Source organism: Gastrolobium bilobum, unplaced genomic scaffold, assembly GCF_033153095.1.
Source record: "Gastrolobium bilobum isolate Gb01-03AN ecotype WA unplaced genomic scaffold, APGP_CSIRO_Gbil_v1 utg6170, whole genome shotgun sequence".
NCBI classification, from domain to species: Eukaryota; Viridiplantae; Streptophyta; class Magnoliopsida; order Fabales; family Fabaceae; genus Gastrolobium; species Gastrolobium bilobum.
This window is the reverse complement of record NW_026896618.1, coordinates 157,813-170,639: the sequence shown is the minus strand read 5'-3', so window position 1 is coordinate 170,639 and position 12,827 is coordinate 157,813. Positions and strand designations below refer to the sequence as shown.

At 34.2% G+C, this 12,827-nt stretch overlaps 2 protein-coding genes and 5 non-coding genes across 7 annotated transcripts; all 7 read left to right on the top strand.

The window, feature by feature from the left end:
* LOC133301033 (uncharacterized protein At1g51745-like) lies at positions 1-5,723 on the top strand. The gene is made up of 4 exons (XM_061500629.1): positions 1-426; positions 526-859; positions 2,459-3,525; positions 4,303-5,723. Exons 2-4 carry the CDS (start codon positions 669-671, stop codon positions 5,376-5,378), a joined length of 2,334 nt encoding a protein of 777 aa, XP_061356613.1. The 5' UTR covers positions 1-426; positions 526-668; the 3' UTR covers positions 5,379-5,723.
* Positions 5,724-7,807: 2,084 nt separating this feature from the next.
* On the top strand, positions 7,808-11,136 carry LOC133301036 (large ribosomal subunit protein eL28y-like). The gene is made up of 3 exons (XM_061500633.1): positions 7,808-7,994; positions 8,316-8,479; positions 10,809-11,136. The coding sequence occupies exons 1-3, from the start codon at positions 7,847-7,849 to the stop codon at positions 10,947-10,949; spliced, it is 453 nt and encodes a 150-aa protein (XP_061356617.1). The 5' UTR covers positions 7,808-7,846; the 3' UTR covers positions 10,950-11,136.
* LOC133301044 (small nucleolar RNA R24) lies at positions 8,832-8,917 on the top strand. The gene has a single exon (XR_009750126.1). It is a non-coding gene; the product is annotated as a small nucleolar RNA R24 (small nucleolar RNA).
* Positions 9,022-9,111, top strand: LOC133301046 (small nucleolar RNA R24). The gene has a single exon (XR_009750128.1). It is a non-coding gene; the product is annotated as a small nucleolar RNA R24 (small nucleolar RNA).
* LOC133301048 (small nucleolar RNA R24) lies at positions 9,259-9,348 on the top strand. The gene has a single exon (XR_009750129.1). It is a non-coding gene; the product is annotated as a small nucleolar RNA R24 (small nucleolar RNA).
* LOC133301049 (small nucleolar RNA R24) lies at positions 9,573-9,662 on the top strand. The gene has a single exon (XR_009750130.1). It is a non-coding gene; the product is annotated as a small nucleolar RNA R24 (small nucleolar RNA).
* Positions 10,264-10,353, top strand: LOC133301045 (small nucleolar RNA R24). Its single transcript, XR_009750127.1, has one exon. It is a non-coding gene; the product is annotated as a small nucleolar RNA R24 (small nucleolar RNA).
* Positions 11,137-12,827: the final 1,691 nt, after the last annotated feature.

The following is a 12,827-nucleotide window of genomic DNA, read 5'->3' as shown; positions in this document are numbered from 1 at the left end:
TTTCGTTTCGATCCAAACAGGGAACAGAAAGCTCTCTCTCTCTCTCTCAGTTCAGGAACCGTTTCTTTTTCTCTCTCTCTCTACACTGACTCACTCTCCCTTTGGTGTCCTTGCACCTTGTGTGTGCCACGGATGACTATGAGCCTCTGATGAAATCACAGACAGCACAAACTAAGTCCAAACAAACATTAACATCACAAAACCAAACTGTATCCACAAAATGTCAAAAATTCTTTACAAAAACAATACAAATATTTGATTAGATCCTTTTCTTTTTCTTTTATTTATTTATTTTTCACTACTTTCAGTGCCGATTTCCCCTTTGTTTTTTTTGTTCTTCTTCAGCCATTCGTATCATAGATCTTCTTCTTCTTCATCAAAACCCTTCTCAACCCCTTCTCTCACATTCCACAGAGCTCTATCAAGGTGGATGCTTTTTCTGCCCTTTGTTGCATGCAGGATTATAAAACTTCAATTTTTAATATATATATATATTTTTTTCACTGTATTTTTTTTTCATTTTAGGCTTGAAGGGGTTGAGCTATTTTGCGCAAAAGTTAAACCTTTTTATCAGTTTTGAACTTGGGTAGTTCTCTGCAATGGTGGGTTCGGATTGATTTTTTCTGGGATTACTAGGTTTTTTTTTTTTTTGGTCCACCCGCTGCGAAATGGGTAGTTCGGGAGAGTCGAACATCAACGGAATCGATGGGTCAGTGGGTGGCTTGGTTTGGGTCCGAAGGCGAAACGGGTCATGGTGGCCGGGTCGGATAATGGGTCTGGATGAATTGTCTGAGAGTTGCTTGGTTTCTCCGAGATCTGGTACTCCGGTCAAGCTTTTGGGTCGCGAGGATGCTAGCGTGTGAGTTCTTGTTCTTGTTGTTTGGCTTGTAATCTTCACTTTATTTTTTTTTTTAGAATTTTTTTTTTTGGCATATGATTTTTTGTATGCATTTGTATGACTTTTTTTTAATCTCTTTAATCTATAGTTCATAAATTCAACTATTGGGAATTGCACTTTTTGGTTTAGGTGTTTGACTGTTTGGTAGGAAGAGAGGAGGAATGAGTATGGAGGAGTTAATTTTGCAAAATATGAAGATATGCTTTTGATAGTTTGCTGATATTCTTGTCTAAATATTTTTTTCCCCCATTTTTCATATCTGCCAAAAGCATCCTTAATTGGATGGTGCTGTAGCTATATGATGCTGGCTTGATCATTGAAGTTTTTTTTTTTTGGTTCCAGATAGAACTAGAAGCACTGTTTTCACACCAAACAATGGATTGCGATATTTGGGACAAGATTTTCAGTAATTTTGATGAATTTTGGGTTTATACTAATATTGTAGAGCATTTTTTTGAAGTGATTTTCTATATACGATTTGGTGATTCTGGTTTATATCATTGGAGCTACTATGGGATGGAATTGTTTTCTCAGCATCTTAATCATATTCCTCTCATCTATTGAGGGAATGTCCTTATTTTGTCTTTTAGGAAACTTTGCAGCCACTTAGCCATGGAGTATTCTAAACCCTAATAAATATTATTGGTATCTCTATTTAAAATTTTACAAGGTATTAAAGTTATAGAGGGGTTAAATATGTCATTTTTTCCTGTTAGGTGAAACTTAGGAGTGAGTAGAACTAAGTTATGTTTCTCCAAAAATATGATTGGTACTGTTTCCTCTTTACTTATCGGTCAATTGTTTGGCGTTAGCCATTGATTTGGAGAAATGTGCTGAGGTTTTCTGTGTCATCTCACCTGTAATGTGGGTCAATGCTTTGCTTGGCCTTTATATGGTTTTCCTGTGATATTTTTTGTAGCAGAAGACCTGTGTGTAACATTTTGATGAGAGTGAGAGTTATGAAGTTGTTTTTCTTTTGTTACTTAAGAGATGTGGATGTAACTTATCGGGTGTTGTGACATAGCTCAAAAATCAACTTGTAACATTTAGTTTTAGTTCCTTTTATTTATGATTACTTTACATTCCGGCAAGTTTTTGGGAAGGTAATTAAATATGATGATCTTAGCCATGCTTATTTGTCTTTGTTACTTCATTTAATGCTTTCAGAATGCAAAATTGATCCATATAGTCTTGTCAGTTTTGGCTGAAGCATTAGGATGCCATCCTCTTATCTTCCCAGATACACTACAAATAGATTTTCAGAATAACCAGGACCAGTTTTAGGAAGATAGACATAGCTCATTCTTGGTTGTTGTCACCACTGATTTGGATATACCTTACCTTTTTCAGAACTGTTAACTTTTTGTTAGTAGGGAACTTACACATTTCCCCCCTTTAACCTTCTGAATTAGATATAATCATATAATAAGAATATAAATCTCTCTAGCTTATGTACCTCAATTGTTTTTCTTGAATTTGTTTGTTGTTTGAGTTGTTAAAGTTTATTGATATCAGTTATATGCATAAGCTCTGATTTTGGAAAATTCCTTTGTGGTTTAGGGATTGGTATAATCTTGAAAAATCAAAGCGGGTAAAAGCTTTTCGATGTGGAGAGTATGATGAATGCATTGAGAAGGCAAAGGCATCTGCTGCCAATTCAAACAAGAAGGCTGTGAAGTATGCTCGCAGGGAAGATGCTATTCTTCATGCTCTTGAACTAGAGAGTGCTCACCTGGACAAGGAACCATTAGACTTGTGCTCCCAATTAGATAAATCTGGTAGTGAACATGGCGGATCAGCTGGAGAATTACCAGTCATGTCTAATTCTGTTGGTGACAATGAGGATCCGACGAATGATGTGAGTGACTCTGAAGACAATTCTAATTCAGCTCCAGAATTGTCACAATCTGGTATATCTTTTGAAGAGCCTAATCATAATGGTTCTTTAAAGATGCAATCTGTGCAGGGAAGGAGGAGAAGAACACCTAATGATTCAGAAGATGATGGAACTGAAGGAGTCAAGCGAATGAGAGGACTTGAGGACTTGGGTATTGGTGTAGTGTCAAAGAGAAAGGTTCAGGGTACAGGTACAACTGAGATAGTTCAGCATGTTAGTGCTTCAGTCAACAATTCAACCATGGGGAACTGCCTGGCAAATGGAACTTCTGTAAATGGTGGTAAGTGTTATTCTTCAACACTGAAAAGGAAGAGATCACAAGTAGCAAATTTTCACGAGTCATTGAAAAGGAAAAATCGACGCCGACCTTTGACAAAGGTTTTGGAGAGTACAGCCATGGTATCCGTTCCCGTCATTTGTGATCAGTTTCCCAGTTCTAGCAGTTCTCCACTATGTGGGATAACTGATGGAAGGATTTCTGGATTAGATTCTAATGATTCAAAGAAAAGTTTTCCAATGGAAATTCAGAATTCAGATAGTACTGGGACTGCTTGTGGGAATGGGACTTCATTAATTGTTCATGACCTTGGTAGTGATGCTCCCCAAATCAATCACAGGATCAAGGACAATGAGACTTCCGGCATACCAGGGCTAGTTGGCAATGATTCTTCTGATAAATTATTTGATGTGCCATTTGTTGGAGTTCTAGGGGAGGAGAAACACAGTCCTGGTATGCTACAGTATTTGAATTCAAGAGTGTCTTCTGTATGTGCAATGTGTAAAACTTACAATTGCCATATGAATGCTTCACAGTTCATCATCACCCCTTTTTCACTTCTTTGTTTTCTCATTATGCTAATTTTCCATTTTTGTTTTGTGTATGTTGCATTAATACGTTAAATAGTTTGTGAACTGCCTCACTCAGAATATGGAATTTAGAAAAATAGAGATTGAAAATGAATGTGGATCCTGGAAGAGACATAATGATCGTACATATTGATTCATAACAGTTGAATGAGCTAAGTTGAAGCATGCTTTTATGGTTAGTTTCTTTGGAAATAAAATCTTGGGATACATTGACCCTTAATTTTGACCTTGAACGAGTTGCACTCATGTTACTTATGTAGCTGAAACAAACTTATTTGAATTGTATAACTTGCCCCCTTTCATGGTTTGTGTTATGTCCCAATATTATGTGTAGAAATTGATTGTTTCAAGTTGCTTGTTGTGCTGTACAGGTGGATTAAGCATAAATACGTTAATTGTATATGTGAATTTATTCCTTTTCTGAGGTTTGCATATCAATGCCACTTGCTTCCCTAATCCCATTTGTTTATCTTTAATCAATATAATCCTCTTGCCTGTTTTTGAAGCTGTAGAATATAGTCCGGTTATATTTCTTCTCTACTGCTTCAGTTTAGCCATGCTATTCAAGTGTGCCTTTTTGTATGTTGTGGTAGGCCTGGGCTGGATAATTACTTTGCACTGATGTAATATCTTTTGCCAGGTTTCTCACCCATACTTGTTTCTTGTTCATCTGACAAGCCTCAAGTTAGTGCATTGGGACATCAATCTTGTCATGCTAGTCAATCTGAAGTTCCGTCATTGAGAAATGAGGGCAAGAATGAATCTGGTTGTTCCAGTTCAGCTGCTGGTTATAATAGTGTTGGCTGCAGAGCAGACAAAGGTAGTTCAAAGTGGCAGTCAAAAGGGAAGAGGAATTTAAGACATACAAGTAAAAATAGAAAACAAATTTCAAGAAAATATATGGGCATGGATCATGAATCCAATGCTTATTTGCCAGGAATGGGGAACTTGGATGGATTTTGTCAGGGCGCAGGTCAGAAAGTTGATTGGAATGGAATGGGTGCACCCCATGCTTCATACAATTGTACTTCTCAAGTCAAGTGCAAACCTATTGCTGAAGGTCAACTAGATGGACTTCCGGACTTGAGCAAACATATTTGGGGGACAACAGCAGATGAATCTCTCCTCACACCTCAGAGATTGCTACCTTATCGCCTTTCGCGCTTTACAGTTAACTCCAGATATCCAATGGCAGATTTTCCTGGAAGAAATTATTGTTCTGATGCTTCATTATATGATGTTAAGCTAGAAGTTAAATCCAGTTACCGGCCACAACATGTCCCTTTGGTTTCTCTTGTGAGCAAACTGAATGGCAAAGCCTTTATTGGACACCCTTTGACAGTTGAGGTTTTGGATCAAGGTCATTGTGATAAAATATTGAGTGGCATTGAATGTGACTTGGAAGTTGGTGACATCTATTGTGTAGCCAAACCAAACTCGGTAACTAGAAGAATTCCTTCCAAGAATTTGTCGCGTTTTTCGCGTAGGAAATCTTACAAGGCAAAAAAATCTGGGCTGTTAAATAAAAAGATTCGGAAGTTGTCATCATTAACTGGTCACAAACACTCAGAAGAGGAAAGAAAACCAGTGGTAGATAAGCTCAAGGGTCCTGTTATAGCTTGTATTCCCCTTAAAGTAGTATTCAGTAGGATAAACGAAGCAGTGAGTGGTCAGGCACGGTCCACACACCGTGCATTACCAGCATCCAACCCATGACTTCAGTTATTCGGTAGGAGTTCCATTGAATGGATGTTGCGGATAATTATTTCTTTGGAAATTTGAGAGGTTTTGGCTTAGTTATGCAGACAATAATATCTACTTATTTTTAACTATATGCACAGTTTGCAGCCCCACATATTCTGCCATGAAGGTTAATCTTCTGTACAATTTTAAGACATTTTCATGTATAATTTGTAGGAGTTAAATCATCTGAGGCTTCTCTTGGCTTTGTAAATAATGTAAACATTGGATGAGGTATAAAGATGATATAGTATTAGGTGTTTGACCTGATATTAGGTTCTTAAAATGTTATGAATTAGGTTTTTTGAATGTTCAATAACTCTATATTGTACTCTAATGTTTAATAACAAAAAAAAAAAAAAAATGCAATTGTGAAAGCATTTGGATCAGTTTTCAATTTTCTGTTTGTATGGAACCTTATTATGCTATTAATGCATGTGCAGGTTGTCAAGTGGATTAGAACTGTTCTTTTTTATGTTTGTTTATGTCTTGGGTTTTATTTTAGAATTTAATGTTTCTACAGTGAATGTTGATAAATTATTTGCATTCACTCTCAAAACTAAACTATGTCATTTTGGGATTGAATGATTAAAAAATTAAAATGATAAAGACTATTATAACATATAAAAGAAAGAAGAGAATAATTGTTTTATTAATTATACTAAGTTTACATTTTTTTTAAAAAATAATATGAATTTTTAAATATGAATTTTTTTATTTAAGTTTTAGTATAGATTCATGTGAGCTCTGGTTCATCTTTTGTCCCTCTAAAGTACTGGTATCATGTTAATACATAGTAGGGGTGTGAACTATCTACTGCAGAATTCAATAGTTTAGTCTTGCTTTATGTAGGGAGTAAGTTATTTTGGTTATGTTAGAGTTAGACTTGATGGTTTACTCCAAAGCTACCTGTATGAATCCAAGTTTAAAACAAAAAGAAAAAATGTAATTGTGAGAACATTTGGATCAATCACCATTTGAATTTTCTGTGTTTGCATGGAACTTGTTATGCCATTAATACATATATGCAGGTTGTCAAAAGTACTAGGGTTTATCTTTGTTGTGTGTATGTTTATTATTTGTTGTGCTTTTTTATGGATAATGTTTTTCTTATGTCATTGGAGAGAGCTTACCTCATGCCATAGATCCTTCGAAATTTGAGCCATCAAATTTTTTCTTTTCTTTTTGTTATAGTGTAGGACCCACTTGAATATGTCTCTATAGAAGATAGTCTTGTCTTCAATGACATAAGAAAAAGCAATCCTTTTTTTTATTGGTGTAAATATTTAATTATTTTCTGGTGTGATTATCTTTGACTAACTTATAAAAGAAGAAAACAATTATTTTATTAATTATACTAAATTTCAATCTTACATATTTTTTTTTTTTTAATTTTAGTATAGATTCATGTAAACTATAATTTGTCCTTTGTCTCTCAAAAACTAGGTGCGTAACCTGGTGTGGATCGGCCGTAGCTGGTTAAGTATAATTCAAACCAACAAATTATTGATTCAGTTACTTTTATGTGTGGTGTACCTTATTTGGGTTAATTTACTCAGTATGCATTTTTCTTATTTATATATATAATTAGAGTTTAAAAATAGTAATTTTAAATAAATATTTTACTAACTTATTTTAAAAAACATAATTTATTTGATAGGTTATGATTAATTGAATGACAAAGCTTAAGTGGATATAAAAGATACATATTTAATCAGAAAAAAATAATCTTATAGCAATGTCAAATTGATTATTCAGTTGATAATAACAATAAAAAATTCCTGAGAGATGGACCATTACTACTAGGTTATAAAAAATGGAAGATATGGAAGAAAGCAACTAATGTATGAACCAACAAATCACATGATTGTCATCCCTCTCTCGTTCTGTTGATATTTTTAAGGGAAATATTAAAAAAAGAAAAGAAAAGAAACCATGGCCTATTCGTTTCCCTAGTGATACTCTTTCAGCATTTCAAATTCAAATAATAAATGTAATTAGTTTGGCTATTTTCTGTCATTTTCCCCTATTTTTTTAGCAAAGTATTAACAGAAGTCTAGATGATTTACATAAATTTTTGAAAATTTTATTTATTTATTCCAAAAAATCTATAAATAAAAGTTAGATTACAAGTTATTTCATAAAATAAGTTAATTAAATATATTTATAAAATAAGGGAAAAGTATTTGAGCCATGTTTATTTATTTATTGCTAAGGTTAAGATTAATCTTTTGTTCCATCTTTGTTTGTTTTTTTGCTGAACCTTGGGCCCATTAGTAATCAGATCCAAATCCAACACACAAATATACAGATAATGTAAACGGATAAATGGGTCGAACTTCCCGACCCGGTTTATTCAAATTGATAAATTAGGGTTTCCATATTGTGACTATAAATAAAGCCTAAACCAAAACCCTAGTTGCTCGATTCAGGTGAAGGAGAAGATGGCGACGGTACCAGGGCAGCTCGTGTGGGAAATCGTGAAGAACAACAATTCATTTTTGGTGAAAGAGTTTGGTAATGGCACTCAGAGCGTTCGATTCAGCAGAGAGAGCAACAATCTCTACAACCTCAACTCTTTCAAGTACTCTGGTATGTGCCTTTTTTTGTTTATGGAAAAAAAAATTGATTTTTGAAAATGGGTACTTGAAAAACTTATCCTTTTAATTGATAATTTTTTTTTGAATAATATTTACTTCACTATTAAAGCAAGTGGTAATGTTTGGAATTGTATTATTGAGGTAGAAATTGGGCTGGTAATGTAATTTTGAGGATCATGTGTTTACCCAATGAGGTTAGGGAAGGGAGAAATCTGATCTCAGAGTTGATTCTTTTAAGGAACCTTTTTATATGGTAGAATTTTAGTATTTCAATTACTTGTGATTAAACTTGACCTTTACATTGTTATGCTAGGCTTGGCAAACATGAAAACTGTTACCATTCAGCCTGTGGGTAAAGATCTGTCTGTGTTGTTGGGTACCACCAAGACAAAGAAACAAAACAAGCCTGCTGCTTTGCTTCACAAGTCTGTCATGAAGAAGGAGTTCAGGAGGATGGCAAAGGCTGTCCAAAATCAGGTAATTAAAATAGAAACAAAGCTCACTTTGGTTTCTTTTTCATAAATGAGAACCGATTTTATGCTGTTGCAGTTAGGTTAAATGTTCTATTGCATTATATTTTGTTATGGATCAGTTGGACTGCCCTTTTTTAAAGGTACCTTGCCAATATGTCTTGGTTTTAGTAATTTTTGTAGCTCGTAGTTGGGGGGATATGGTGCTAGATTTGTTTTAGGCATTGCAGTAAATTGCAAGTGAAACTTAAATAAGATGAGCCTTTTTTCTTTTTTTCCTTTTTTAAGTTAATATGAAACCTCTTTGAGCCTTTTCCCTTTTTTAAGTTAATATGAAACCTCTTTGAGCCTAATTTTACACAGCTGTGATGAGCCTCTAACATATAAGAAGAACAGTTGGGTTTCTTTAATGAAATATACATGTTACGCTTGGCTTCTGAGCTAGATGTTGCAGTACATTGCAAGTGAAACTTAAATAAGATGAGCCTTTTTTCTTTTTTTCCTTTTTTAAGTTAATATGAAACCTCTTTGAGCCTTTGCCAATAATACACAGCTGTGATGAGCCTCTAACATATAAGAAGAACCCCTAGTTGGGTTTCTTTAATGAAATATACATGTTACGCTTGGCTTCTGAGCTAGATTTGGTGTAGATTTGGGGGATATGGTGCTAGATTTGTTTTAGGCCTTGCAGTACATTGCAAGTGAAACTTAAATAAGATGAGCCTTTTTTCTTTTTTTCCTTTTTTAAGTTAATATGAAACCTCTTTGAGCCTTTGCCAATAATACACAGCTGTGATGAGCCTCTAACATATAAGAAGAACCCCTAGTTAGGTTTCTTTAATGAAATATACATGTTACGCTTGGCTTCTGAGCTAGATTTGGTGTAGATTTGGGGGATATGGTGCTAGATTTGTTTTAGGCCTTGCAGTACATTGCAAGTGAAACTTAAATGAGATCAGCCTTTTTCTTTTATTTATTTTTTAATTTCTCCAGTCGATATACTTTTTAATAAGTAAGATCTTTTGTTGAGATCTGTCGATGCTTAGGAAACATATCATTTTTAAGTTAATATGAAACCTCTTTGAGCCTGTCATTAATACACAGCGGTGATGAGCCTCTAACATATAAGAAGAATCCCTAATTGGGTTTCTTCAGTGAAATATACATGTTACGCTTGGCTTCTGAGCTTTCTAACATTCAGAAGTTCTTTCATGAATGTATTCTGTTGATCTCTTCCTGATATAAGGTTGTTAATAGAGGAAATCTTACACCTTTCTTATGCCGGCTAATCATTCTCCTCTAATCTGCATCCAAGTTATCATAAAATAATCATATTTGGTCTTAGTCTGAATTTCCATAAATGTTTTGCATGTCCCCATGAAGCCTACTGGCTTTTGGTGTCCAAAATCAGGTAATTAAAATAAAAACAAAGCTCACTTTGGTGTCCTTTTCATAAATGAGAACCAATTTTATGCTGTTGCAGTTCGGTTAAATGTTCTATTGCATTATATTTTGTTATGGATCTGTTGGACTGCCAGGTAACTTGCCAATGTGTTTTGGTTTTAGTAATTGTTGTAGCTCGTAGTTGGGGAATATGGTGCTAGATTTGTTTTAGGATTGCAGTATTTTGCAAATGAAACTTAAATGAGATGAGACTTTTTTTTTTCTTTTTTTAATATCCGCTGATGTACTTTTAAGTAAGTAAGATGTTTTGTTGAGATCTGACTATGCTTAGGGAACATGTGGTTTTTAAGTTAAAATGAAACCTCTTTGAGCCTTTGCCAATAATACACAGCGGTGATGAGCCTCTAACACATAAGAAGAATCCCTAATTGGGTTTCTTCAATGAAATATGCATGTTACGCTTGGCTTCTGAGCTTTCTATCATTCAGAAGTTCTTTCATGAATGTAGTATGTATTGTGTTGATCTCTTCCTGATATAAGGTTGTTAATTGAGGAAATCTTACACCTTTCTTATGCCAGTTAATCATTCTCCTCTAATCTGCATCCATGTTATCTTAAAATAATCATATTTGGTCTTAGTCTGAATTTCCATAAATGTTTTGCATGTCCCCATGAATTCTCATGAATAAGCCTACTGGCTTTTGCTCTGACAGTTACTCTTCATTACTGGGTTATGAATGTCACTTTTAGGCTTCAATCGGCAATCATTATCTCATGTTTTCCAATTGCACAAGCTTTCCAAGTTAATGCAAATTCATATTTTTTCCTTGGATGCTTGCTTCTAAGAATTTGATGAAGTTGTTATTTCATTAAATCCATATAGTAGCTACTTTTGTCTGATTTCTTTTTACCAATTATGCAATGTGCTGCAGGTGGTGGATAATCATTACAGGCCTGATCTCAAGAAGGCAGCTCTTGCAAGGTTGAGTGCCGTTAACAGAAGCCTCAGAGTTGCCAAGTCTGGTGTCAAGAAGAGGAACAGACAGGCCGTGAAGGTCCGTGGTAGGAAGTGAAACTGAATTGAGAAGAGTTATGTTGCTTTCAACCCTCGTTTTTGTCCCCTCTTATTTTTGTTTCTAGAACTCCATTCTAGATTTCCTGTGTTGTTTTTGAAATGCAATTATTTTTTATTTAGTATTCAATATAAAACTGGAACTAGCATGTTATAGCTTTCAATGATAATCGCATTTTGGTTGTTGATATGTGTCATTGGTATCAAAGGAGGGATGATTAGTGTCATTCCTATTGAAACCCTTGATCGGCAGAAGCATTTTACTTCTGTATTTCTTTTATCTTATTTGCTTAAGAACACAGCTCACCCTTCCTTGAAACCATAGCTGAAGCATGGTAAGCACAAAAGCTGCATAAATGTTATCATTTCAAGGGAAGTTTAACTTGACGTGTTTGGATTATTTTACGTGGAAAAACCGGGAAGTTAAGAAGAGTTCGATTTGTAACCATCCCAAGTAACTTCGTCTATTAAGATTTTGGCATTATAACGATACACGGCATGAGTTGGATAAGCTGAATTGCATCTCTATATGGTCCTCGTCAGTCGTCATTGCCATGTCCTTAGTTGAATATAATTAATTAAATCTTAAGTTAACTTGAAGCTTGAAATTGACCAATTTTATACGCTGTAGTCTTCGTAATGAGCATCATGTTTAAGTTAGTTCTCATTTGATTAGATGAAAATATAGGGGATAGGACAACTTAATGGGTAAAAACTCGTTGAATACATGAACTAGAGAAGCATTGCTAATTAACAACCAAAAAAGTGCAGTAATAAATTTTCCGCCCACTAACTTTTATCCAACATGCATTAAAGAGGGTTTTTGATCATTGAAAGGATAACAAAAAAACAAGGCTTAGAGGCTGTTTGGATCTTCTTATTTTTAAGCTAGAAGCTACTTATAAGCTAAAGCTAAAAAAAAGAGCTTAAAAAAATAAGCTAAAAGTTGTTTGGAAATTACATAAAAGTTTTAGCTTAAAAATTACTTAAAAGTACATATTTCAAGAAAATTATCTCTTTCTATCTTTATCACTCTTCATTTTAAAAAAAAAGCACACAATTCAAGAAAAACAGATAAGAGCTTAAAAAAAAAGCGGAGCTTTTAATTTTCAGCTTTTTTCTTCGTTATAAAAAAAGAGCTTTTCGTTATAAGAGCTTTTCCCAAAACCTGTTTGGCCTAGCTTATGCTTATAAGTAGCTTGTAGCTTAAAAAAGAGAGGATCTAAACAGCACTAAATCTCGTAAAACCACCTTATAGTTAGGGAGGGTCATTTTTAAAACACCACTTTACATTTTTTCAAAACAATTAAACCCCCATACTATTAAATCAGAACAATTAAACATATTTAATAATCTTAAAAACAAATATACCCTTCTCCAATTATCACTCTTCTCAGCCATCATGAGAATAATAATTCTGTGTTTGATTCTTCGGAGGATTCACATCCACTTTCAAAAGCATCTGCATTTTCCACAAATGAAAAAGCTACGTTCCACAAGTAGCGTATTTGAGTATTTGATAAATACTAACCCAGGCTGGCAGTTCAAAGATTTCCTCGATTCATCATCATCACCTTTTGTTTTGTTTTGTTTGGTTTCTCCAAGGTTTGTCTTTGTAATGAACCTCTTCCTAGTTTCATTTGAATATAATTGGGGATCTGAGAATTTGATTATTATGTTGATGAACTGCATAATGGTGATGATGTGTTGCCATTGCTTGGCACTTGTAATGAGAGAAATATTGCTGTTCTTTGATTGACCAAAAATATATATCAAATCTTGTCAAAATCTCATTCTCAAGAAAGAGAGAATAGAAAAGTGGTGGATATTTGGTCAATTTTTGAAGCTTTTATTTTTTGTTTTAACTCAAGTAACTTTA